We start from the raw sequence: 26368 nt of genomic DNA on the forward strand, positions 1-26368 counted from the left end.
AGGTTAAATCATCACGCAACCTCGAATGTTGCTGTCATCTTTCTGCTCCTGTAAAAAGAAACACACATAGATTCATCCACCCCTTTGTCCTGTCTAGGTGGAGGTTAACCTTGAGTAGTGGTCAAGTCTTGTCAGCTTTTATCAGTCAGTTTTTTTTCTCTTTCACTCACTCATTCATTCATACATTCATTCTTTCTTTCTTTGCTAATAGTGGAATCGATCGTCGCATTACATTTCCACTCTCAGCAAAATGACGTCATTTCAAAAAGAAAAAGAAGAACTTTAGCTCGGATTACCTCGCTGAATCCTTTTTAGGTAGGGACTCTCATTTTCTAATTGTCCCAAATAAGTGACTTTCTCCTGAGCCCATTTTAATGTGGAGAAGCTCACTTGTAACAATTTTCTCGACGACGTGTCGTACAGCGCTTTCTGTTCTAATCGTGCAGATCTGCTCAAACAGAGATTATCGAACAAAACTTTCAGTGCACAGTGAAAGTAACAAAATAAAAAGGCCTTGTTACATCATGACACAAGCTCCTCATCTCAGGAGGGTAAATCATACCATCATACTAATTGGCAGGCTCAACTTCACAACAAAAGAAAAATCATCAGCTAGATTCACTCCAAACCAACCATCAGCTGCACAACACACAACATAAGTCTAATATGTTATTAGCTATGAGTTTAATCCCCAGGTTTGTGCTTTTCACTCATTTAGGCCACAGATCCATATTATCCAGTATTTCTTTTTTCCCGTCATCATAAAACGTGGGACATGTCATCAGCTATTTCACAAAAAACGTTTGTTCTTATGTATTCAGAGTTGTGTATCTAGGTACAGGATTCACTCACACATCAAAACAGGAAACTCAGTGTTTTAGAGTCTCCACTCTAACAAACTCCAACACATCTCATTCACTCGTGCTAGAATTCAGTCACCTTTCCTCAATCTAAGAACGATCAACTAATTTGCATATCAGCTATTAACCCACTAAGATGACAGGACAACAGAAATGCATGTTCAAAATGTTATCATAAAAATAGAATTTCCCTCATACAGTAAATTACTTGTGCTGCATCAATCAAGCAGAAAGCATCTCCCAATTCACTATATTAACAACTAAATTTATTGTCTGATTTCTGGGTGGTCAAACCAGAATCTTTTTTTCCCCCACAAAAGTTAAACTGTTGTCCTGCAACCTAGAGAGTCAATTGTCAGCATTGGATAAATTCAGCATTTGATAACAAGTGTCTGTTAAATTCACACTATTTTAACACTGATGAGAGACAACACGCTGATCTTCATTGCATGTGTGTTTGTGTTATTAGGCAGGTTTAATCAATGTCTGTGGAGCTGCATCTCCAGCAGGGCATGTTCTTAAAGCTGCCTTTCCTACACACTTCTCTGCTATTATTTGATCATTTTGTAACTAATGTGCTATGAGTCCACTGGTCTTTGCATCACACTAAGTGACTTGGACAAGATGATAAACAGACTCACATGCTCAAGATGTTGTCTAATCTTCATGAGCTCTCTTGTGTTTGTGTTAGTAGGGTTAATGCATGTTTTGCTTGTGTGTGTGAGTTTGTATATGTTTCTTTTTGCAGTGTTTTAGACTCCTTCACAATTTTCCAACTTAAGCAGTCAGTTTTCTTTTCCCCAGGTTTGCTAACCCAAATTTTGATTTCCCAGATTAAACAACAAAATTCCTATGTGTTCTCACCACTCCTCTCACTCTGTTGTCCTCTCCCACTTTAACAGTCCAACAGCCGGCAGTTCTCCTTCAGCTTTGTCCTGTGTTTCACTGTCTCTTCTTGCCATTTTACTCCAAAGGTGGCAAATGTCAAACTCCAACAGTCTCCTCAGTTTTCCTCAAATGTTCTTTTCACATGCACAGTGAAGTTGCAGCTTGTTGGAAACACAGTGCCATTCATCCAATCAGGCAGGATGATGGGTTTGCTCTTCTTCTCTGATGCCGTTTGTCCACACTGCTGCTGCTTGCTGGGACTCTTTGCTCAGGACTTTGCTGCTGTCTCTTTATCTGCCATGTTATTGCTCTTTGGAGCTGCATTCCTTGTCTTCAGGGAGGAGTGAGAGCTAGCTTGTGAGTTTGAGAGACACATGGAGCTGTAAATAAGTCAGCCAGAAACTTGGCCTGAACGTTTCCAATGATGTTAAACTATAACTTTCTTCCGACCGCTGCATGTGGAAAATTGATTCAGGTCTGCTTTTCATCTAAAAGTGACAAACTAAGACATTTTCATTATTATTATCACTGCTTAATCAACACACATCTCTCTCTCTCTGTTTTTGTGAACAGTCCTTTCTTAAAAGCAGAAAATGAGATTGTAGTAGTTCTTGGCTGATAAACACAAAACACTTTTCCTATGATTATTTTTCATCTACAATGTAAATTTTGTCTCTTTTTCACTCTTTTTTTTTCTTCTTTACAATAGCTGGTGACCTGCAGAATCACCGCTCTCACAATCAGAGGCAATTACTTTTACACAGCACACAAAAACACTGTGACGTCAGACACATTCACACTCACTTTTTTTTCATCTGCGTAAATAAATCACATGGCTGATGATATGTGCCATGGTGATCCATAAATATGATCACAAGTTTATTTAATTATTTTTCAACCCAACAAAACAAATAAACAAAAACATGATGCTGATGCTATGAACACGCCACACACACGAGTCAAGATGCAGGAAAACTGCCCACGGAAACGCTGCACACTCCAGTTATCACAGTCATCATAGTTCTGTTTCCCTCTCTTTGAAGAGTTCTCAGCCAGCTCCTGATCTGATAATGTGTAGCTTGATCATCAGCTCAGAAGAGACCACAACGCAACCTCACACAGTGGTTGCGTGCTTTGCCCCACAGTGGCAAAGACTTGCACTTTCGTATTCAATTCAGCTTCTCCATCATGTACCTTTAGATGTTTCATACAGGGTTCAGCATATTAGTTGTTTTCATAGGTGTGCTCTATATCTCAACAATGGCTCATAATAAGACGACAGTCTTTCACACAGGTCAAGTGCCTCTATGCACGTGATTAGTTTAAATATTTGCCTATTTTACTTAATCTCATATATCATTGTACTGAATTTGAGCAACCCTAAGCTTAATGCAGATTCTTTTAACAACTGACACAGACGTACACAAACAACATAAATAGGCCTATAACTTTCCCCAGCCTGCGTGAACCCGCACGGCCGTTGAGCTCCTGGACTCGCGTGTACCCGCGCAGTCACTGAGATGCACCTGCCTGCGTGAAACCGCACGGCATAGGCGTCGCTCTCTTTTGTTTATAAGCCTGCGATTAACCGCACGGCTCAGGTCCGCGTGAAACCCGCGCGACCGTGCTCGCGTGAACCCGCGCAGCTAAGGAGCCGTCGCTCTCTTTCCTTTATAAGCCTGCGATTAACCGCACGGCTCAGGTCCGCGTGAAACCCGCGCGACCGTGCTCGCGTGAACCCGCGCAGCTACAGCGCTCTTCTTTGTACAGTACTTACTTGGTGTTGCTCTTGCATTAATCTCGAATCCCGTCAATCACCATCCAGCGAGGAGAAAAAACAGACAGCTAATCCACCGGCCCGATGACGAATTCTCACGTCTCGGGACTTTACTACAGGAACTTCTATACGTCCTGGCTGACGTCTTTCGGCGTGTCTCTTTTTCCCCTCGGTGAATGTCAATTCTAGGGCTCCGGCTCCGAAGGACCAATTAATGTTGGGTCTGTCTAGCACAGGCCCACCGCTGGAACGAGACAACACACAGCAAAAGCATTGAACACCAAGTAGGAAAAGTTCTTCGTGTTACTCATGCATGAGGGAGACCTGCCTGGAGCCAAGTGTCGTTCCACCACTTGACCTCCGTCAGACTCTCAGCCAGGTTCCCCATAGCACTCCTTTTATTGTGGTTACATGAATATGCATAGGGTCATTAACATATAACATCTTACATAGGTAAGCATGTGAACAAAGGATTGTGTGTGTGTGTGTGTGTGTGTGTGTGTGTGGTCAGAGTATGACCCCATAAATGACTTCCCTAAACCTACTGGTCTGGAAAGTCCAGCAGTTCATCTAAACAAAAGGCACTCAGACTAAAACTGATATAGCTACGTTTATCCTACCATAAAACAATAAAACAATGTACGACCTCTTCCCATGCTCCCAGGATGTAGGTGTGGATTCCAGAACACTCTGGAATGCACACCAAGCCTTTGCAGCCTGCTAAAGATCACACATCCTATCACTACACAATTAATTATACACCTCTAAGCATATATAAGTAGATATTTCTAAGCATAAATGACAATCAACATTACAAAACCTAACAGTTAAAACCCGCAGTACTATTCAAAAACAACTGAGGCCTAGTTTGCAAACCGCGACCACACCCTCGAGTGAGCTGTCGTCTCCTGCAAAGCCCCCCACATGTCAAGCTAATCCTGATATTGAGGCTCTCAAGGTCGAGTTGCTGGCTTCACTGAGGAAAGATATCGCCGACATCTTTGAAAAGGAACTTCAGGATACTCTGGGTGATGCTTTGTCTACCATTAAGTTCGACCTGCAGGCGGTGAAGACGCAGCTGGCGATCGATAAAGCTGCCAATGACGCTACCATGTCTGAGCTAAAAGGTACGGTCAAGGAGATGGTGCACGCACTCACTGTCTGCTCTGATGATATAGCTGAGATGAAAAACACTATCAAGGGCCTCACAGCTCATGTAGCCAAGCTGGAAAGTAAGTGTGAAGATTTGGAGTCCAGGTCGCGGCGCAACAATGTTAGGATAGTGGGAGTACCGGAGGGCCCTGACACGTGCACCACTGCTGCTGTAGCTTCCTTGCTAAAAGAAGCATTTGATCTGGGGAAGGAGCCGCTTTTGGATCGTTCGCACAGGACCCTCCAGCCCGCACCTAAGCCTGGCGACCGTCCACGAGCCATTGTATGCAGGTTTCATTACCACACTGACTGTGTTGACATTTTACGACGTGCTAGAGAACGCCGACAGATTAAGGTTGGAGATCGGACCATCTTAGTCTTCCCCGACTACACCGCCAGGGTGGCACGGTGTCGTGCTGCATTCAACACGGTCAGGCAGCAACTCCGTGGCATTGAAGGTGTTCGGTATGGCCTGCTTCATCCAGCGCGACTCCACATCACATTTAAGGGTGTCGAGAAGGACTTTGTTTCAGCAGAGGAGGCCAGTGATTATGTCAAAACTTTGATCTCTGGGTGAGCCTTAATAGCTCCTCAGTTTGATGCTATAATGCTGCTAAGGGTTCACGCTCACCACCTGTGCATTGTTTTCTTAGGCCATTGTGCTAGTTATTGTACTGTGGGTGTGCTGGTTCCTTTTATTTTCATTGTTATTTATTGAAACTGAATCATATAATATACTCTTGAACTTCGGACCAGTCCGGCACAATCTTCTCCAAGCTTGCTGCATTGATTTGCATAGGACTGGGTTGTTTTTTGTTTCTGTTAAATTTTTATTTATTTATTTTTTGTTTGGTTGTTTTTGTTTTAATTGTTTATCTATTTATGTATGTATGTATTTATTTTTTTTTACTTTTATGCACTTTCGGTGATTTGTTGGAAAGTTCTCCTTCTGAGGAAGTCATATTTTGTACTGTGAGATCTTTTTTGGTTGGTTGGTTTCCTCTTTCTTTTTTCCCTGTTTACTGTTTACTGTAACGCGCACACTGTTATACTGTAGACAAGTTGGCGAGAGGTTGTTTTTCCCTCTCTCGCTTTTATTTTTATTTAGACTCCAATTAGTCCAGTCACTTTGGTGAATCATTTTTGCTACTTTGGGGGTACACTGCTGTCTCCTTTGTTCTGTTCTGTGGAGACTTGGGGTATATTTGTGTTCAGGGTTGGGTTGGGGGAGGGGCTGTCCCATTTCGGCTCTTCATGGCCACTGGCATTTTGGTTTGGTCTTTTTCTTCTTCCTTTTTATGAATGGTTAATGGCAATATAGAAAAATTGACATTTTTTATCATGAAGCCCATCTCATTGTTGAAACTCACTTTTGGCTGGGCCTTGACCTCTTCTGTGCTCGTCTGTGTTGTGCCATCCGCTTTGCCAGAGGTTGTAGATAGGTAGACAAATCTTCCCATATCATATTATTGTGAAGATGAGCGTACTCCCTAAAATCCTCTACTTATTTCAGAAAATCCCTCTACAAGTACCTGTAGGTCTTTTTCTTAACTTAAGAAAATTATTACCAATTTTATTTGGCAAAATCATCGCCATCGGCTTTGGTGAACTCTATTATATCTGCCATTTGACAGGGGTGGGCTTAAGGGTCCTAACTTTCAGTGGTACTATTGGGCTGCACAATGGCGCATGATGATATACTATTTCTCATCTGATCCACCTCCGGCATGGGTTTACATGGAACCGTTCTTACTTAATTCAGAATACTTTTTGGCAGGTTGCCACGACCTGACAGTATAAATGCTACAACAGGGGTTCCATGGTGTAATGGTTAGCACTTTGGACTCTGAATCCAACGATCCGAGTTCAAATCTCGGTGGGACCTGAGTTTTGGGAGGTGAAACCATACTACATGCCTTCTCTGGCACTTTGAATTTCTGTATGAATTCTGTTTTCAGTGAACGCCGTATAAAATCAAGCAGCTAACCATGACGTCTGCCTTTACAAAAGACTTGTCAATCGCTAAAGAGTAGTGCTAAAGAGTTGTCTGAAATTCAGTTGCACACCACACAAAGTTACAGAGTAAAAGTCACAAACACGCTGCTGACTCAACAACTGTACAGCACTAAACCTCCTCTGTCTTTAACATCAAAAAACAAACATGAGCATCGTGGTATGGGTTTCCATGGCTGAACAGCAGCTATGTGTTTTGTGAAGTATAATCTTTATGTCTTCCAAAGTAAAGTTTTAAGCCCCACTTGTTTTAAATCTGCAAAATGTGTAACAGCAGCATGCCATGAAAATTTGATGATAACACGTGCATGCTTATGGTCGCCAAACAATTATGTATGTAAACAACACTTATCTGACTAAACTACGTTGAGCTAATGCAGATTTTATTCTTATTTTATTGGTGAGGAGAGAGGATGGAACCAGAAATGCATTTATCCCCGTGTTCTGTGTTGATGAAAATCACCCAACAGGAAAGCAGCTGGGCATTCATTTGAAACCAGTTCACAGGTTGGGCTGTGGTTCCCCCTCTAGCGTCTCTGCTTGAACTTTCAACTGTGAACCTCTTAGATCCAACCTTCCCAACTGCTCATCTCGCAAAAGACAAAATGGAAGAACCCAGAATGTCTTTTTTTTACCTAATTTTTATACCTGCTCACACTTTTTCACGCTTTCCTCACAGGACGTCACATTTCACACTTTGGCCATCGAATCAAGTTGTTGACATCTAGTCATTCCTGTTCACCCACACCTGATCTTTCTATTTTGATGTGACTTACAACATTTAACACAAACTTTTAAATCAATATATTTTCTTTGTAAGTATTTTTATTTTTTTTTGTTTATTACATGCACTTAACATAAAAGTATGTCGTATGGAAATCAGCAACTGCGCTGGATTATTCACTAGTGGTGATTTCCAGCATGTCAGGATGGCCGAGCGGTCTAAGGCGCTGCGTTCAGGTTGCAGTCTCCCCTGGAGGCGTGGGTTCGAATCCCACTTCTGACAATTGTATCTGTGCACTTCATTCTTACTGCTACTCATGGGTCTTTGATCAGTGGTTGTTGATCAATGGTCATGAGAATTTGCATAATCATGATGAAGGAACTGACCTCCAAGCCCACTGTTCCTTCAGGTGGCTGCTTTCAGTCATTATGCAAATATACTGTTTATAAGATTGGGGAAACCTGCAGTCAGTTGAGACTGAAGAAGTCACTTGGATGAGTGATGAGACGTTTCTCCCACTGAAAACGCTACATTCAGATGAATAGAATCAACCTTTGAAGACTTCTTACTGTTGTGACAAAATACACTTGAAACTGGCAATTCTATATCAGTGGAGAACCAATTCCAACAGTCTAAGAGATGTCCATCAAGAGCCTGGGACGGTGTATAATGTACACCTCAATGATACCTGGCAACTTGACAAACTAAGGCAAAACTTGGCTGATGACCTCAGGCGGATTAACCCTCTGATTCATAGTGGTCACTGGAGTGGACAGCTACTAAAACATACATATTTCTTTAATGCTTTGGTTTCTATGGTGGAACTGCATATTAGCCTTTAGAGTGCTCTCTGCTGCCATACTCCATTGAGGTCAATTCAGTGTTCAGTTAGTGCAACTGTAAGTAAATTTCCTCTGAATCAAAGATGGCAGACAAACTGCCACCCCTGCCAACCACTGCTTGCATATCCTGTCAATCCTTCTATGCTAGAAGAGCCCAACAGGTAAAAAAAAATATGACGATATGCAGTAACATCTAGGGAAGGATATTATCTGTTTGGAATAAGAAAATGTTATGTCTAATATTTAGAAAACTACAATTAACCATGTGTCCAATGAAGTGGACATCATCATCACCCACTATATTTTTTTAACATAAGTCATAAGTTGCTTCACTGTTTCTTGGGACTGTTTGGTTATAAGTAAGAATATAATTGTTACATTTAAAAGCTACTCATTTAAAATATATATTTCTGTGCAGATCAGCTATAGTTTGAGTTACTATAATAATTATTTTATCATATTTTGTAGACTTCAAATGCAGCAAAGAATAAGGCAGCGTACAGAATAGTCCAGGAAATTCCATCCAGCTCCATTGATGATGATTTCATTAATGAGTGCAGTGATGATGAGTTTAGTGATAAGTCCAGTGATGATGAGTCGCTGCCAGAGAAGAACAGAGACATAGGAGCTACCTATGATGTAGACACAGACAGTCAGGGTACAGAAAGTGAGAATGATGAGGGCCAGGATGAAGAGGAAGGTCAGCATGATCAGGGAGCTGTGGGAGATGAGCACATGGCACCTGACCATACTCAAGCCCGCAAAAATGTTTGGAAAGTCCAAGACAATGACTTTGATGGAGACTTTCCTCCTATCTAGGAGAGTGGAAATTGAATGTGGAGGGGAAGGATCCCATAGATTTCTTCAGAAATCTGTTTCCAGCAGATCTAATTGATAATATAACATACAACACTAACTTGTATGCTCTACAAAAAAGGGAAAGAAAATCTGTCAGTAACAGGAGAAGAGATGCTGGTTTTTTAGGGATCGACCTGATCATGGGGTACATTCGGTATCCTAGGGCACGAATGTACTGGTCTAGTGAGGGCAGTCTTCGTCTTGGAATAGTTGCAAATGCCATGTCTATAAACAGATATGAGCAAATCCTGAGATACCTGCACTTTGTAGATAACTTGACTTACCAGCCAGCAAACACAGACAGGCTCTTCAAAATAAGACCAATCCCATGTGCTCTTCGGGAGACATTCAATGCAGCAGCAGACCCTGATGAATTTCAGTCAGTTGATGAGCAGATAATTCCTTTCAAAGGCCTATTGTCCATCAAGCAATACATACCAAAAAAGCCCAAACTCTGGGGAGTGAAGGTATGGGTGAGAGCAGGAACCTCAGGCTATATGAATAGATTTGAAGTGTACCAAGGCTCTGCAAGTAGTGGTCGCATCAATGAATTGGGAATGGCTTGAGATGTGGTGATGCATCTTTGTGATGACATAAAACACAAAAATCACAAGGTGTTTTTTGATAACTTCTGGTGCAGCATTCCACTCATCGAGGCCTTGAAAGACCAAGGGATCTATGGCACAGGTACATGCAGAGCAAACAGGCTGAAGGGAGCAGATAACAAACTTAAGAGTGAAAAACAACTGAAAGAACTGGGCAGAGGAGCTTGTTCTGTTGTCAGCAATAATGCAAACATCACTGTCACACGTTGGCTCGACAGTTCTGTCCTCCACATGGTCTCGTCCTGTGCTGGCCAATCCCCTGAAGATGTTGCCAACAGGACTGTTGATTGATTTTGTTATTTACACCTAAACATTGGGGCTATATGAGTTGAAAGTTCCAAAAAAATGCTGAGATGTTTTTCAAAGCATACAAGCAAACAAGTGTTTGTATATTTCCAATAGAACACAAGATAATTCATTTTTACAGTAAGTTCCCAGTATTTCATGCTGAGTGCTCGGGTGCATGTAGTCTACTGAAGTGGACAAGTCTATAACTTTATAAAAAAAACATATTTTTGGAAAAAAAGGAGTTGAACTTTTTTTTTCATGTCCTGAGAAGAATAAAAACACTTAAGAAAAAAATCTTGACCAAGGCTTTCATAATTTATGCATCAGAGGGTTAAAAACACTGCACTCCTTGAGTGAGGCTTAAGATGTCACTCAAGGACTCCCGGGACCCCATAGTGAGGGGCACTGCTCCCACCCTAGCAACAGGGAGGAAGTGGTACCCAGCCACGTCTGTGCTACAGGCCAAATTGGCTCTGAGCCATAATGACGTGATGGGTCGCGTCCAACAGGGCAGAGAAGGATTTGGTCTTGGCAACCTGGGTGGCAACAGGCATCTGTAACCGAACGTCAAAAAATGGTGGTGGAGGAGGTGTGTCGAAAGGAGGAAACAGTAAGACACGCCAGAGCCACAGCGCTGGCCAAGCAGGGTCACTGGATGAATTGGGAGAGTGTTGAAAAGAGGAAACTCTTATGGAGTGAAATCTGATTTTTGGGGGGTGAAACCATACTGCATGTCTACTCTGGCACACTGAATTTCTGTATGACTTGTGCTTTCTGTGAGAGCTATATAAAATCAAGCAGCTAACCATGACGTCTGCCTTTACAAAACACTTGTCAATCACTAAAGAGTTCCTTCACTTGTCAGGCACTATGTGGTACTAAAGAGCTGTCTGAAATTCAGTTACAACCCATACAGAGTTACAGATTGGAGTATCCGAGTGCTGAGGTGGGCTTGTGCGCAAAAGTCAAAAACACTCTGCTGACTCTCTAACTGCACAGCTCCAAACCTCTTCCGACCTCAAAGTCAGCACAGAAAGTGGGCGCCACGAGCTTCGTAGTATGTGTTTACATGGCTGAACAGCTGCTATATTCGAACAAACGCCTCCAGAGTAGACTGCAACCTAAACGCAGTGCCTTAGACCGCTTGGCGACCAAAAACCTCCACAAGTTATCATTACGTGACATGCTGTATGGTTTCACCTCCCAAAAAGCAGGTCCCACCGAGATTTGAACTCAGATCACTGGATTCAAAGTCCAGAGTGCTAACCATTACACCATGGAACCGATGTGAAAATATAGCAACTGTCAGGTCATGGCAACCTGCCAAAAAGTATTCAGCCAAATGATCAGTATGGATGACATTGTAGAATATTCGCACTACGTTTCCATGGCTGAACAGCTGCTATATGTGTTATGAGAAGGATAATGTTTGTTTCTTCCAAAGTATCTAACAGTGGTAACCTCCACCAAACTGATGCTGTAATGTCAGAATGGCTGAGCGGTCGCAGGCGCTGCGTTCAGGTTGCGGTCTCCCCTGGAGGTGTGGCTTTGAATCCCACTTCTGACATTGAAGCTTTACTCTTCTTGATATTGTGACAAAATACTCTTGGGTTAACCACGAGCTTTCTAAAAACTTGCATATAACAATTGTGCACCATTCATTCCTCATCTTTTCTGCCCATCATTACAACTTTGCTAATGATGGGCAGCAGGTTAGTGTCATGATGTCACCTCAGACGTAGTTAAAAGCCCTGTTAACGTAGCTGCTTGCCGCCGGGTGCGGTAGCGCGTGCCTGTAATCCAAGCTACCGGGAGGCTGAGGTTGGAGGATCGTTTGAGCTCAGGAGCTCTGAGCTGCAGCAGGCTATGTTGATCGGGTGTCCGCACTAAGTTCAGCATTGATATGGTGATCCCGGGGGAGCCTGGAACCACCAGGTCACCTAAGGAGGGGTGCACCGGCCCAGGTCGGAGACGGAGCAGGTCAAAGCCCCCGTGTTGCTCAGTAGTGGGATCGTGCCTGTTAATAGATGCTGTAGTGCAGCCTGAGCAATACAACGAGACCCAATCTTTATACACATCCTTATACCTGTCTCTACCTCACACAAAAACCTCATCAGCACGTCTTGGTCTTTTTAATTCAAGTCCAAAACACTCACAAATCTGCTGCTCTGCTTGTCCTGCACCACCTCCACCTGCAGGACAGCTGCAACTACATCCTCCACCCTAAACACGCAACCGCCCAGCAGGTGGAGAAAAACTCAAAGTAGGACATTTTATTGGTGAGGAGAGAGGATGGAACCAAAAACGCATTTATCCCCGTGTTCTGTGTTGATGAAAATCACCCAACAGGAAAGCAGCTGGGCATTCATTTGAAACCAGTTCACAGGTTGGGCTGTGGTTCCCCCTCTAGCGTCTCTGCTTGAACTTTCAACTGTGAACCTCTTAGATCCAACCTTCCCAACTGCTCATCTCGCAAAAGACAAAATCGAAGAACCCAGAATGTCTTTTTTTACCTAATTTTTATACCTGCTCACGCTTTTTCACGCTTCCCTCACAGGACGTCACATTTCACACTTTGGCCATCCAATCAAGTTGTTGACATCTAATCATTCCTGTCCACCCACACCTGATCTTTCTATTTTGATCTGACTTACAACATTTAACACAAACTTTTAAATCAATATATTTTCTTTGTAATTATTTTCATTTGTTTTTGTTTATGACATGCACTTAACATCCAAGTATGTTGAATGGAAATCAGCAACTGCGTGGGATTATTCAATTAGTGGAATTTAGAAAATGTCAGGATGGCCGAGCGGTCTAAGGCGCTGCGTTCAGGTTGCAGTCTCCCCTGGAGGCGTGGGTTCGAATCCCACTTCTGACAATTGTATCTTTGCACTTCTTTCTTACTGCTACTCATGGGTCTTTGATCAGTGGTTGTTGATCAATGGTCATGAGAATTTGCATAATCATGACGAAGGAACTGACCTCCAAGCCCACTGTTCCTTCAGGTGGCTGCTTTCAGTCATTATGCAAATATACTGTTTATAAGATTGGGGAAACCTGCAGTCAGCTGAGACTGAAGAAGTCACTTGGATGAGTGACGAGACGTTTCTCCCACTGAAAACGCTACATCCAGATGAACAGAATCAACCTTTAAAGACTTCTTACTGTTGTGACAAAATACACTTGAAACTGGCAACTATGAGAGTTGTGCACTGTTCATCCCTGACAACAGTGGATTATGTAATCATGCACAATGTAACAACATTCTAGATAATTGCAATAAAATTCACTAGAGGGTGGATTTGTTCACACTGACACTGATGTGCTAAAAACTTGATTTTGTGAAGTCAAAACTATCAGCAAGTTGAAACAATCTTTATCTTTTACTGTTTTTTTTCTCTCTTTTTTTTTCTACCTTGCCTTGCTTGGTATCATTCTTTTCAGCACAACCTCACGTGTCTGAATTTACAGTTATTTTTTCATTGACATATTGTATTAACACAACTGATCTGAAATCACACAAGAACATAAAATCCTAGTAGTAGTTATGTTTTCTTCTTACTGTAAAAACCACAGACATGTTTAGTAAATTATCTTCATAACTTGAAATGCAAATAGAAATTGTACATTTTTAAAACTTATGCAAAGATTTTGTCCATAAGTTTACAAATTTTGTGAACAACAAAGTTTTATATGACTATTAATCTAAAAATGCAGCCAATGCATCTGCCGTTCTTTTTCTTGTACAGCCATTTAAAAATACTACGACAATAATGCTGATATGATTTGTTGTGGTTCCACGGTGCAATGGTTAGCACTCTGAATGCAGCGAATCCAGTGGGCGATTCGCTTTTGGAATATGAAACCATAGTGCATGTCTTCTCTAGCACATTGTGCTTTCAGTCAGAGGTGTATAAAATCAAGCAGCTAATCATGACGCCTGCCTTTAGAAACACTTGTGAATCACGAAAGAATGGCACTAAAGAGCTGTCTGAAATGCAGATGCACACCACACAAAGTTACACAGTGGGATGTCTGAGTGCTGAGGTCCCTTGTGTGTAAAAGTCACACTCTGCTGACTAACTGCACAGCTCAAAACCTCCTTTGAATTTAACATCAGCACAAAAAAGACCATTAGTAACTCAATCAGTGTGTTACCTTTAACCTTTTGCCTTTTACCCTTTCATTGTAGCATTAGCCCCATGCATTACGGTGACATTAAAAATTCCAAACAGCACCTGATATCATCTTATACATTCAATTCATGTTGCTGTCACAGAATTGATAATATGTCAGGTATACCTGACTTTACATCCCACAGAAGCCTCATCAGCCCTTCTTTGTCTTTTTCATTCACTTCAAATATTACATTTCTGCCATAACCTCGATAACAGCAGCTGTCTGGAATTTTTACTGTCACCACAATGCAACTTGGCAAGAGTTAGGATGGCCGAGCGGGCTAAGGTGCTATGATTAGGACACAGTTTTTCCTGGAGGTGTGTTTTCGAGTCCCACTTATGTTCTGTTTCACATCTGCCAAGTAGGCAGTATTCACTTCTGAGTTTGCGCTATTCTTATGTGAGATACCCTTATTAGTGTATCCACAGACGTGCTTGTAGCACACTCCTTATCCATGCACTCTTCTGGCTTCTGTAATGATGGAAAGAATTGGTGGCTGAATTTCTTGAGTCTAGCCCCTCTCTTGTATTAGAGCCTACAGGGAGTACATGACGATCATTACAACAACAAAACCATGTACTAGGCCATTAATATATAAATAAATAATAAATAAATAAATTTTTATTTATAAAGCACCTTTCAAGACAGAATCACAAAGTGCTGCACATAAGATTACAAGTCATAAAAAGATTTAAAAAGAGAAAATAAAACAGGCAAAAAATTAACCAAAAGCAGTTTTAAAAAGCTTCATTGCTACAGAAGCTCCAGGAAAACATCGAATGGGCAAGAATGGAGTTTAAGCGAAGTAAATCTTGAAGCATCTCCATCCTAAAAGGAAAACTGACAGCCAAGCAATTCTATATCTGTGGAGAACCAATTCCAAAAGTCTAAGAGACGTCCATCAAGAGCCTCGGACGGTGGTATAATGTAGACCTCAATGATACCTGGCAACTTGAAAAACTAAACAACAACAATGCACTCCTTGAGTGAGGCTTGAGATGTCACTCAAGGACTCCCGGGACCCCATAGTGAGGGGCGCTGCTCCCACCCTAGCAACAGGGAGGAAGTGGTACCCAGCCACGTCTGTGCTACAGGCCAAATCGGCTCTGAGCCATAAGGACGTGGTGGGTCGTGTCCAACAGGGCAGAGAAGGATTAGTAGGACATTTTATTGGTGATGAGAGAGGATGGAACCAGAAATGCATTTATCCCCGTGTTCTGTGTTGATGAAAATCACCCAACAGGAAAGCAGCTGGGCATTCATTTGAAACCAGTACACAGGTTGGGCTGTGGTTCCCCCTCTAGTGTCTCTGCTTGAACTTTCAACTGTGAACCTCTTACATCCAACCTTCCCAACTGCTCATCTCGCAAAAGACAAAATGAAAGAACCCAGAATGTCTTTTTTTACCTAATTTTTATACCTGCTCACGCTTTTTCACGCTTCCCTCACAGGACGTCACATTTCACACTTTGGCCATCCAATCAAGTTGTTGACATCTAATCATTCCTGTTCACCCACACCTGATCTTTCTATTTCGATCTGACTTACAACATTTTACACAAACTTTTAAATCAATATATTTTCTTTGTAAGTATGCGCTGGATTATTCACCAGTGGTGAGTTCCAGCATGTCAGGATGGCCGAGTGGTCTAAGGCGCTGCGTTCAGATTGCAGTCTCGCCTGGAGGCGTGGGTTCGAATCCCTCTTCCGACATTGAAGCTTTACTCTTCTTGATATTGTGACAAAATACTCTTGGGTTAACCACGAGCTTTCTAAAAACTTGCATATAACGATTGTGCACCATTCATTCCTCATCTTTTCTGCCCATCATTACAACTTTGCTAATGATGGGCAGCAGGTTAGTGTCATGATGTCACCTCAGACATAGTTAAAAGCCCTGTTAACGTAGCTGCTTCTCGCCGGGTGCGGTGGCGTGTGCCTGTAATCCAAGCTACCGGGAGGCTGAGGTTGGAGGATCGTTTGAGCTCAGGAGCTCTGAGTTGCCGCAGGCTATGTCGATCGGGTGTCCGCACTAAGTTCGGCATTGATATGGTGATCCTGGGGGAGCCTGGGACCACCAGGTCACCTAAGGAGGGGTGCACCGGCCCAGGTCGGAGACGGAGCAGGTCAAAGCCCCCGTGTCACTCAGTAGTGGGATCGCACCTGTCAATAGATGCTGTAGTGCAGCCTGAGCAATACAGCGAGACCTAATCTTTATACACATCCTTATACCTGTCTCTGCCTCACACAGCAGCCTCATAAGGACGTCTTGGTCTTTTTAATTCAAGTCCAAAACACTCACAAATCTGCTGCTCTGCTTGTCCTGCACCACCTCCACCTGCAGGACAGCTGCAACTACATCCTCCACCCTAAACACGCCCCCGCCCAACAGGTGGAGACAAACTCAAAGTAGGACATTTTATTGGTGAGGAGAGAGGATGGAACCAAAAATGCATTTATCCCCGTGTTCTGTGTTGATGAAAATCACCCAACAGGAAAGCAGCTGGGCATTCATTTGAAACCAGTTCACAGGTTGGGCTGTGGTTCCCCCTCTAGCGTCTCTGCTTGAACTTTCAATTGTGAACCTCTTACATCCAACCTTCCCAACTGCTCATCTCGCAAAAGACAAAATGGAAGAACCCAGAATGTCTTTTTTTACCTAATTTTTATACCTGCTCACACTTTTTCACGCTTCCCTCACAGGACGTCACATTTCACACTTTGGCCATCCAATCAAGTTGTTGACATCTAATCATTCCTGTCCACCCACACCTGATCTTTCTATTTCGATCTGACTTACAACATTTAACACAAACTTTTAAATCAATATATTTTCTTTGTAATTATTTTTCTTTGTTTTTGTTTATTTGTTTTTGTTTTTATCCAGCTCCACCTGACCAAACATGGCCTGCAGCAGGCCCAGACTGGACTGATCCCCGATGAGAGAGGCAACAGGGGAGCCGTCCAGCTCTGAACCCTGGGAAACACACTTCCTGGCTCTGCTGGTGTGATTACCGATCCAGTCTGTTCAGCATATAAAAGAAGAACAAAACTGATTTTCTGACATGATCTCATCTTCAAACAAGAGTATTTCATTTTGGAGAAAATCCATCCCTTGCAGATATTACCTGACTTGCTCTGAGGCGGATCAGGATTAAGAACCTGAGAAACCAGGACTGATGTTTCCTCTCTGAACAGCCACGGTGGCATTGAGAGCTGAAATGACATTAGATAAGTGTTTATGTTCACCTCTCAAGTCGGCGGGAGCTCCCAGACTCGCGTCCTATTTTATCAAAGCTCAACCGGAAGTCCCTGATAAACCTTTTTACAAGACATTCATTCAAATCTGTGGTTATAAGGTGACACAGGCTCACCAAAATTCAACAATAGAAGATTGGAAAATTGTTGCCTGTTCTTCATATTCTATAAAATAATATGTTTTTAGTTGCTGTCTGTGAGGCCCACATTTAATGAGCTGGATTTACAAAAACATAGTAAGTATTTCAGCTGAGCCCATGATAATGCAGAATAACATTGGCGGGGGATTTTTCACTTGAATGAATACTTTTAATTTTGAAAATTTAAATTGGATTTTTTTAATACATTTTAAAAATTGTGCAGTTTATTTGTAGTATAATATAGTATTGTAGGTACTTTCATAAAGCACGTAAACAATTCCTCATCACTCCTCATTGTCATTTAGTGGTTAAAGGATCGTCATGATAGTGAGACATTGCTAATGAAGCTGTAAAACTTGAGAAGGCCACATAAGAGTACAAATCTGTGATTTAATTACAAAATAGCATATTTTATTGTACCTGCTGTACCAGGTAACTGAAAGTGATATTGCTGCAGGGTGAACTACAGTATAATTATTACCTAGAATTAATCTCACTGGATCTCCTGAGTATGGGTGTGTAACTGTAAAATACAGACAAGGAAAAGCCAACAGGACGTGTCCTAGTAAAGTGCTGCAAAACTATGTGCTGGCATAACAACTTCAGTGCTCCTTGTTAGTGAAGCTCAAGATCACTGTCTAGTACAGGGGTCTCACTTCCGGCCCACATCACCCCTATTTGCAGCCCGTATATTGACGTGAAGAAATATAATGCACTTTGGCCCTTGAAGTTACTTTTCTTTGTTAGGGAGGATTTTTTTATTGTTCAGTGCAATGTTAAAATAAGTTCTTTAAAAAGCAAAAAAATTATTTAATACAAATTCAATATGAGCAGAGAGCACAAACGTGTCGAGGGACTGGCTGTGTTAGCTCAGTGAGAGAGTTATTTGTAAAGAAAACAATTTTCACTAGCAGTCAAAAACTAATGTGTACACTTATGTCTGCATTTTTATTTTGTTAAGTAGAAGCAAAATTAAAAGTGCTGGCACGTGTCTGGCCATAAAGAGAGTACCAATTTGTTTTTTTGGTAGTCAATGTAAGGCTTCAGTTAGTTAAGAGTGAGAAAAAATTGTGTTCACATTTGCAGTTTTTTCTTGCTATACAATATTTGAAATGAATTAAAAAAACACTACATTTTCAGAAATTACATTATTTTCACCCTCTTCGTTGTAAATGTTAAATTCACCTTGAAGAGGTGATTGATCAGAAAAAAAAAACCTACACTACTTTAAAATGATGGCTCCCTCTAAAAGGATAAAGTCAAGCACCCAGACCCTCACTTTAGGCATCAAAAGTTACATTTTTCCTTTAATACTGAAGACTCACAGATTTTACCAGGTCTTTACACACACACACACACACACACACACACACACACACACACACACAGTGCATTATTTACATGTCATTGCTTGGATTTGAAAAAAACTTTCTCCATTGTCAATAGATGGACAAGGAGAGAGCTCGAGAAAGCTGGTTTGCATTGTCTGCTCCATTGATCACCTCTCCGGTTTGAGCCTGTCCAAAGACATGCTTGTCAATTGGTGATTCTAAAGTGCCTGTTGGTGTGATGGAAGTATTTAAAAAAGTGACGACAGGGTGTGGGGACGGGAGCTGAGCCGAGGAAGCATTCATGCATCAAATACCAAGAGAGTCAGGGGAACACCGGGGGGGTGACAACAAAACTAAAACAGGGAGCTAAGAACTTCACTACTGTATGTTTTCAATGTTTTTGTCACTTTTTACAGAATTAAACTCAAAGTAAGCGTTAAACCCTGCATGGTCGTACTCTCTCCTGCACTCCATATTATCCTTTGTTGATCTACACACGTCTGTTGCTGCCACGGACGTCGCACACTTGTACGTCATTGTCATGAGACACTCTCACGAAGAAAATGACGAGGATTAGTAACGCAGTAATGTAGCCTGCTTATGGGAAAGTAACAGTAATCTAATTACCTTTTTTGCAATAGTAATCCCTTACTTTACTCGTTACTTGAAAAAAGAAATCAGACTATGCAGTGTTGCCCATCTCTGGTCCACATACAGAAAGTATCATAGAAAGATTTAAGGTATCGTGCCACATTTGACCTCTGACCTCTTGTTCATGGTTTGTAAATTAAGAGTGAAAATGAAAGACAAATTTGAAACTTTGTTACTTATTACCGTTGTTTGGAATAGATAGGAATATAGGGAATTATATATTTTTATTTAAAGACAGGACTCACATGTTTTCATTTCTAGTCTTTAAACCCTGTCTCTATCCATCTAGTATTAATTCTTTCTGGGAAACAAGTATGTATATTATGCACACACACAAACACACATGCAGCTATAACCTGTTTCTTGTTTTTATACCTAAGATGAATTATTGTTGAATGAAGACATTTTTCAAACACATGTAAAATGTGGGCAATTGTGTTTATTGGGTAAAGTAAAAGGCAGAAGGGGGGGAAAGGGGGGGGATAGAAAGAATGAAAGAGAGAGATGAGAGAAAATCCCAACAATCCCCTCTGAGCAAGCACCAGGCGACAGTGGATAGGAAAAACTCCTTTTAAAGTGAAAGGAACCTAAAGGAGAACCCTATGGCAGAACCAGGCTCAGGAGGGGGCAGTCAACTGCCGAGACTGGTCGGAGGGTGAAGGTGAAAAAAGTAAAAGGAGGGAGGGGAAGGGGAAGGGGGGAAATGAAGATGGAATAGAGGTGGAGGAAGACGAGGTTACATCGGGTGAGAAGCAGCAGTGTCCCTCCTCCAGAACCAGTGGAAGCGTTTTTTCTTCTTTTTCAAATACTCTTCCACGAGCACTTTTTTCTCAATGATGAGGGTTTTCAGCTCATCGATTGTTTCTGCGTTTTCTTTCTCAAGTTTGTTGCATCTTTTCACCATGTCTTCTAATTGTTCTTGTTTTTCTTTAAGCTTGTCTTTCAGTTCTTTAACTGTTGCCTCCTCTATTCGCTTTGCCTCGTACACATCTGTGTGCATGTCTTCCAGCTGCTGGTTTCTCTTCTGGATTTCTTGAAGTCTACACTGCAGGTCTTTATGTGTTTTCTGTTGTTCTTGCTTTTGCGCCTGGATTTCAGTGTTTTTGTACTTCAAGGTCTTAGAAAGTTCCTCAAGTTCGGTATTTTTTCTCAGCATCTCCTTGATGCTACTCTGCATCGCTGAGCATTGTTTTTCCAGTTTTTTCTTTTCTCCTTCCAGTACAGTTGTTTTGTACTTCGTTTCGTTATACAATTCTTGGAGTGCTTGATTTTTCCTCTGGAGATCAAGTTTTTCTTCTTCCTGTTGTATTTTCTGTTGGTCTTTTTCTTGAAGCTGCTCTTTATTTCCGTGCGCTTTTTTATCAAGCCTGATTTGGAGCGATCTGTGTTTTTCCTGCATCTCGTCAAGCTTGGAGTCCATTTCTTTCTGTTTCATTTCCATTTTCTTGTTGTCTTGAAGCAACTGTTGACTTTTGTGCAGAGTTTTATCATGCTTCACTTGCAGCACTTTGTATTTTTCCTCCATGGCTTGGAGTTTGCTCTGCAAGTCTGTCTGCTCTACGGGCTCTTGCTTCTTGTCTTGGTGGATTTCTTTATTTTTCTCCAGAGCTTCATCGAGTATTACTTGCAAGCCTTCATTTTTTTTCTCGATGTTCCTCAGCTTGCAATCCATTTCTTCCTGATGTATTTTCTGTTGGTCTTTCTCGTGAAGCATCTCTTTATTTTTGAGCAGTGTTTCCTCAAGAGTTATTTGGAGAATTTTGCATTTTTCCTCCAAGATTTCAAACTTGTGGTCCGTTTCTTTCTCGAGCATTCCTTGTTGCTCTCTCTCTTGAATTAACTCTTTATTTCTGTGCACTTTTTTATCGAGCCTGACTTGAAGCAATCTGTGTTTTTCCTCCATCTCGTCAAGCTTGGAGTCCATTTCTTTCTGTTTCATTTCCATTTGCTTCTTGTCTTGAAGCAACTGTTGACTTTTGTGCAGAGTTTTATCATGTTTCACCTGCAGCGCTTTGTATTTTTTCTCCATGGCTTGGAGTTCGCTCTGCAAGTCTCTCTGCTCTACGGGCTGTTGTTTCTTGTCTTGGAGGATCTCCTTATTTCTCTCCAGAGCTTCATCAAGCATCACTTGCAAGCCTTCATTCTGTTTCTCGATGTTCCTCAGCTTGCAATCCATTTCTTCCTTTTGTATTTTCTGTTGGTCTTTCTCGTGAAGGAACTCTTTATTTTTGAGCAGTGTTTCCTCAAGAGTTATTTGCAGCATTTTCAGTTTTTCCTCCAAGACTTCAAGCTGGGAGTCTGTTTCTTTCTCGAGCATTTCTTGTTGCTCTCTCTCTTGAATTAACTCTTTATTTCTGTTCACTGTTTTCTCAAGCTTGATTTGGAGCAATCTGTGTTTTTCCTCCATCTCGTCAAGCTTGGAGTCCATTTCCTTCTGTTTCATTTCCATTTGCTTCTTGTCTTGAAGCAACTGTTGACTTTTGTGCAGAGTTTTGTCATGTTTCACCTGCAGCGCTTTGCATTTTTCCTCCATGGCTTGGAGTTTGCTCTGCATGTCTCTCTGCTGTGTGGACTGTTGCTTCTCTTCTTGGTGGGTTTGTTTCAGTTTTTCCAGAGCTTCGTCAAGCTTCTCTTGGAGCTCCTGATTCTTCTTGACCATGTTTTCCTGTTTTATGCTCTCTTTTTTCTCCTTTTGGAGCAGATCTTTATTTTTTTCCAGAGCTCCATCAAGCTTTTCTTGGAGTTCCTGATTCTTCTTGACCATTTTATCCCCTTTAATGCTCTTTTTTTTCTCATTTTGGAGCAGATCTTTAATTTTTTCTAGAGCTTCATCAAGCTTTTCTTGGAGCTCGTGATTCTTCTTATCTTGGAGAGCCCATTGTTTCTCCTCAATAATACCTTCCCTTTCCTGAAGCTGGTAGGATAATTTTTCTAATTCAGCGCTCTTTCTCTCATATTCTTCTGTCAGGATCTTAATCTTTTCTCTGTTCATGAGATTTTCATTCTCCATTTCTTCTAATCGCTTTTCCTCTAATTCTACCTGTTCATCCCAAGGAAGAGAGCTGATATAAGGGTCTAGGGACTCATACCATGGAATAGAGCTGGTGTCAGCTTCTTGTCTTTCTTGCTCTTTCTGAGACATGTTGGAGTCTGTATACCGTGAGTACGAAAAGGATCCAAATGTTTGAAAATGCTTTACTGGTGAACGTTTGAATGCTGCTAACATAAGTGCTGCAAATAACGGACTAAAAGTTGTACCTCCTCACCCCTACTTAAGGATTCATGAGGATCAAAGCTTCAAAGGATCAAAGCTTTAGAAGCCTGTGACATCAGAATTCCATAAGCCAATGAGGTTGTCACATGACATTTTTGAATGAGGTCATGTTTTTGTATGAATTTTTTAAATAACATCAACATTCCGTAAGCCAATGAGGTTCTTACATGACTTTTGAATGAGGATAATTCTTTTGTGTTAAAAAAAAAGTGTAAAAAGTGTTATTGCAATAACATAAAAAGTGAGTAAAGAAAGTAAATAAAAGTACAGTTTTATTTATATAGCACCTTTCAAAACAAATTCATTGTGTCTGAGTTGTATTGGTAACTCGTTGAAGTGTTACTGGGTATCATAACTAGACAGTTTGCGCATACAGTGAGTGAAAGCATTGTGTGGACTGAATCAGGTTAAATTAAATCAATAGAACTGAGTGGATTGTATTGATCAGAGAGTTAGAACAACATCTAAAGGAAACTTTGATTAATCTGAAAGGAACTAATATAGGTTAACAGGTAGCTGATACAAATCAGGATTTAAAACCATTTTTGGTTTGTTTGTTTTTCTGTTTAACTCCTTGTTTTATTCAATATTGCAGTTTATATGATAGTATTATGGGTTTGTTAAACTCACTGAAAAAAAGGGATTGGCCAGCTCTTGGATTTATGTAAGCATCTTGCGTGTATTTGACACAATTGCCTCATGGTTTAAAGTTAAGTGTAACTATATAGTTTAGAAACTACATAATATGCAGAGAGGGTAGATTAAATTGTTCATATCATGTTCGAGTGAAGTAAGTCAATGATATAGCAATGTTAAATCTCGCGACACTGCACGGGATTTCAGTCTTGCACGCTTTGGATCGTGGTTTGAGGAAGGCATCCAACTCAGTCAAATCGAACAACCGCCTCTACTTTTTTTGGTAAACCAAAAAAAGTAAATTGGGTGGTTGTTACATTAAAAAAGTCTACCTTGTAATTTGAACACAAATTTTTCATGTTTCTATCTTGAATGTAATTAAATCATGTAGGATCTGTACAAAATTCAACAACTTAATTTGTTCTTGTTGAGATGACATGATACAATCTAGTAAGAGTGGTTAGTTGCTGGACTCATGAAATTAACAAGATCACATGAGATTTCAAACTGCAGGAAAATCACTAGAGTTATAAGAGGCAGACAACTACACACACACAACATGTATGCTATTGCTTTTTATTGTGGTTTAACCTGTCAAGGACAAAAACGTACAGAAAATTCTGCATCAAGCCTTGAAATCATAGCTTTCCTACTTTTGTTAACCCTGGATTGGTGACATGGTGGTTAGCGCTGTTGCCTGACAATAAGAAGGTCCTGGGTTCAAATCCAAAATATGGCTAGTTTGCACTGGTTTTTCTCTGGGTATTCTTGTGACCTCCTGCAGTTATTAGAGTCAGCTTAGGTTGATTAGTGATTCTAAATTCACCATGAATGTGAATGCAAATGGTTGTTTGTCTCTATGTGATTGACTGGTGAGCTGTCCAGTGTGTACCCTGCCTCATAACCTACCCCCCCACCCCTGCAACCAGCATAACGATAAGAGGATGTTAATTGTTGTAGATCCATTCAACCTTTATGATAACCAGACTCTAGACTTTGTTGAACATTATGTAATATGAAGACAACATGCAGTATTTAAGTAATCAAGTAGTACTGTGGTTAAGGTTATTGAATACTGTTGAAATAAAATGACAAAATTGTGAAGGATTAAAATATTCCAAGAGCTCAACTTACTTCATCTAAACATGTTTCAATCACGTTTTATGAACACAAAATGCACAGGTTTATTGACTATGAATAAGTTGTGTTGATTTAACTCAGTTGTTTAAGTTTCTGCCAAAGCAAAACGTTTGTGTGCAACCAATGTCCACTATTGAATCAAGTAAATCCAACATGGCCTTTTTTTCAGTGCTGTTCCATGTGAAAATGTTGGGAAATGAAATATCACGGGTGGAAATCAATGAAAGTGGAAATTCAGAAGAAATTCTGTCCTTTTCCTCATTAATGCACATTATAGATAACTATGCAATGTGTCTGTTGCACACTTTGTATGTCAGGAATAACCATAAATGTGTTGTCTTACAAACGGCTGTATCAGGTCTTTACATCCACAATAAGCGAGGATAACAGAACTCCTGGAAAGCAAAAAAAATGTGGTTCTTGTTTTTAAGACGGTCACATTTAGTTTCACGCTGCGTGATGCTGGGTTGTTGCAGACAAACCTGATTATGTTTCCCACTGGGTTTTATACTTCAGAGGCAACACAGAGTAAAAAGAAGCATTGTTATTTCAGTGTAACATTAGTCTCAGTTTAGTTTTATCCCCTTGTAAATTTGATAAGAGCCAAATTGAGGAAACAAACTCAGTGTGTGGCCAGAAAATGCCATGGTGGCTTACAAACACATGTCAGAACAAAATATGAAGGATAAGACATCACACGTATAACGGAAAGAGACCGTATATATATACCGTATATATATATATATATATATATATATATATATATATATATATATATATATATATATATATATATATATATATAATATAATATATATAACATGCATAGGGTCATTAACATATAACATCTTACATAGGTATACATGTGAACAAAGGACTGTGTGTGTGTGTGTGTGTGTGTGTGTGTGTGTGTGTGTGTGTGTGTGTGTGTGTGTGTGTGTGTGTGGTCAGAGTGTGACCCCATAAAGACTTCCCTAAACCTGCTGGTCTGGAAGTCCAGCAGTCCATCTAAACAGAAGGCACTTAGCCTACAACAGATATAGCCACGTTTATCCTACCATAAAACAATAAGAGAAGGTACGACCTCTCCCATGCTCCCAGAGTGTGGGTGTGGATGCCAGAACACTCTGGAATGCACACAAAGCCTTTGCAGACTATTAAGGATCACACATCCTATCACTACACAATCGATTATACATCTCTACCAATCTAAAACTAATTATAAAACTCTAAGCATATATAAGTAGATATTTCTAAGCATAAATGACAATCAACAATACAAAACCTAACAGACGCAGAAGAATCCATCTCTGAAATTTCTCCCTTTATTGAACTGGCATTTGCCCGAGACCACCAGAATTGGTGGGATGGACACAAAGAAAATCAGAGGTAGACAAAAATCCGTCAGGAGGGATCAGGAGAGAACAACGGTCTGCCAAGCCATTCCCTGCTTCAGAGTTTTGTAATTTTGCACCTGCTGTCGCTTTAATATTAAACTAACGAGGTTGAAATAGACTCACAGTGGTTTCTGCTTCTTAATTAGACAGATTTATATCCCTTCATGTGCTTCCGTCTTCTGTGCTTCACTGTCTGTGATCATGCTCGAGCTCATCTTCAGTCAGTTATCTTCTGTTTGTTTCCTGCTTCCTTTTAAAGGTCAAGGATCCCACCTTCACCTTGCCACCTGCCTGCGTGCCATGGACGCCCAGGTTTGCAAATACAATAACTTGAAAACGAAGCAATGTT

General features: G+C 40.9%; 1 protein-coding gene and 7 non-coding genes across 8 annotated transcripts; 6 read left to right on the top strand and 2 right to left on the bottom strand.

Annotated features, from left to right (window-relative positions):
• Positions 1–6490: 6490 nt before the first annotated feature.
• trnaq-cug (transfer RNA glutamine (anticodon CUG)) lies at positions 6491–6562 on the top strand. The gene has a single exon. It is a non-coding gene; the product is annotated as a tRNA-Gln (tRNA).
• Positions 6563–7613: 1051 nt separating this feature from the next.
• trnal-cag (transfer RNA leucine (anticodon CAG)) lies at positions 7614–7696 on the top strand. The gene has a single exon. It is a non-coding gene; the product is annotated as a tRNA-Leu (tRNA).
• Positions 7697–11219: 3523 nt separating this feature from the next.
• On the bottom strand, positions 11220–11291 carry trnaq-uug (transfer RNA glutamine (anticodon UUG)). Its single transcript has one exon. It is a non-coding gene; the product is annotated as a tRNA-Gln (tRNA).
• Positions 11292–11779: 488 nt separating this feature from the next.
• Positions 11780–12078, top strand: LOC148098606 (signal recognition particle RNA). The gene has a single exon (XR_015720765.1).
• Positions 12079–12808: 730 nt separating this feature from the next.
• Positions 12809–12891, top strand: trnal-cag (transfer RNA leucine (anticodon CAG)). Its single transcript has one exon. It is a non-coding gene; the product is annotated as a tRNA-Leu (tRNA).
• Positions 12892–15822: 2931 nt separating this feature from the next.
• Positions 15823–15905, top strand: trnal-cag (transfer RNA leucine (anticodon CAG)). Its single transcript has one exon. It is a non-coding gene; the product is annotated as a tRNA-Leu (tRNA).
• Positions 15906–16110: 205 nt separating this feature from the next.
• On the top strand, positions 16111–16409 carry LOC148098609 (signal recognition particle RNA). Its single transcript, XR_015720769.1, has one exon.
• Positions 16410–20005: 3596 nt separating this feature from the next.
• LOC148098610 (uncharacterized) lies at positions 20006–22829 on the bottom strand. The gene has a single exon (XM_087852257.1). The coding sequence runs from the start codon at positions 22796–22798 to the stop codon at positions 20309–20311; it is 2490 nt and encodes an 829-aa protein (XP_087708383.1). The 5' UTR covers positions 22799–22829; the 3' UTR covers positions 20006–20308.
• Between the last annotated feature and the right edge of the window lie 3539 nt (positions 22830–26368).

This window comes from Neolamprologus brichardi, chromosome 15, assembly GCF_056152115.1.
Source record: "Neolamprologus brichardi isolate AB-2024 chromosome 15, ASM5615211v1, whole genome shotgun sequence".
Taxonomy (NCBI): domain Eukaryota; kingdom Metazoa; phylum Chordata; class Actinopteri; order Cichliformes; family Cichlidae; genus Neolamprologus; species Neolamprologus brichardi.

What these genes read in the sequence shown, in the direction of transcription:
- LOC148098610 (XM_087852257.1), bottom strand. Translation starts at nt 22,798, where the DNA reads ATGTTAGCAGCATTCAAACGTTCACCAGTAAAGCATTTTCAAACATTT.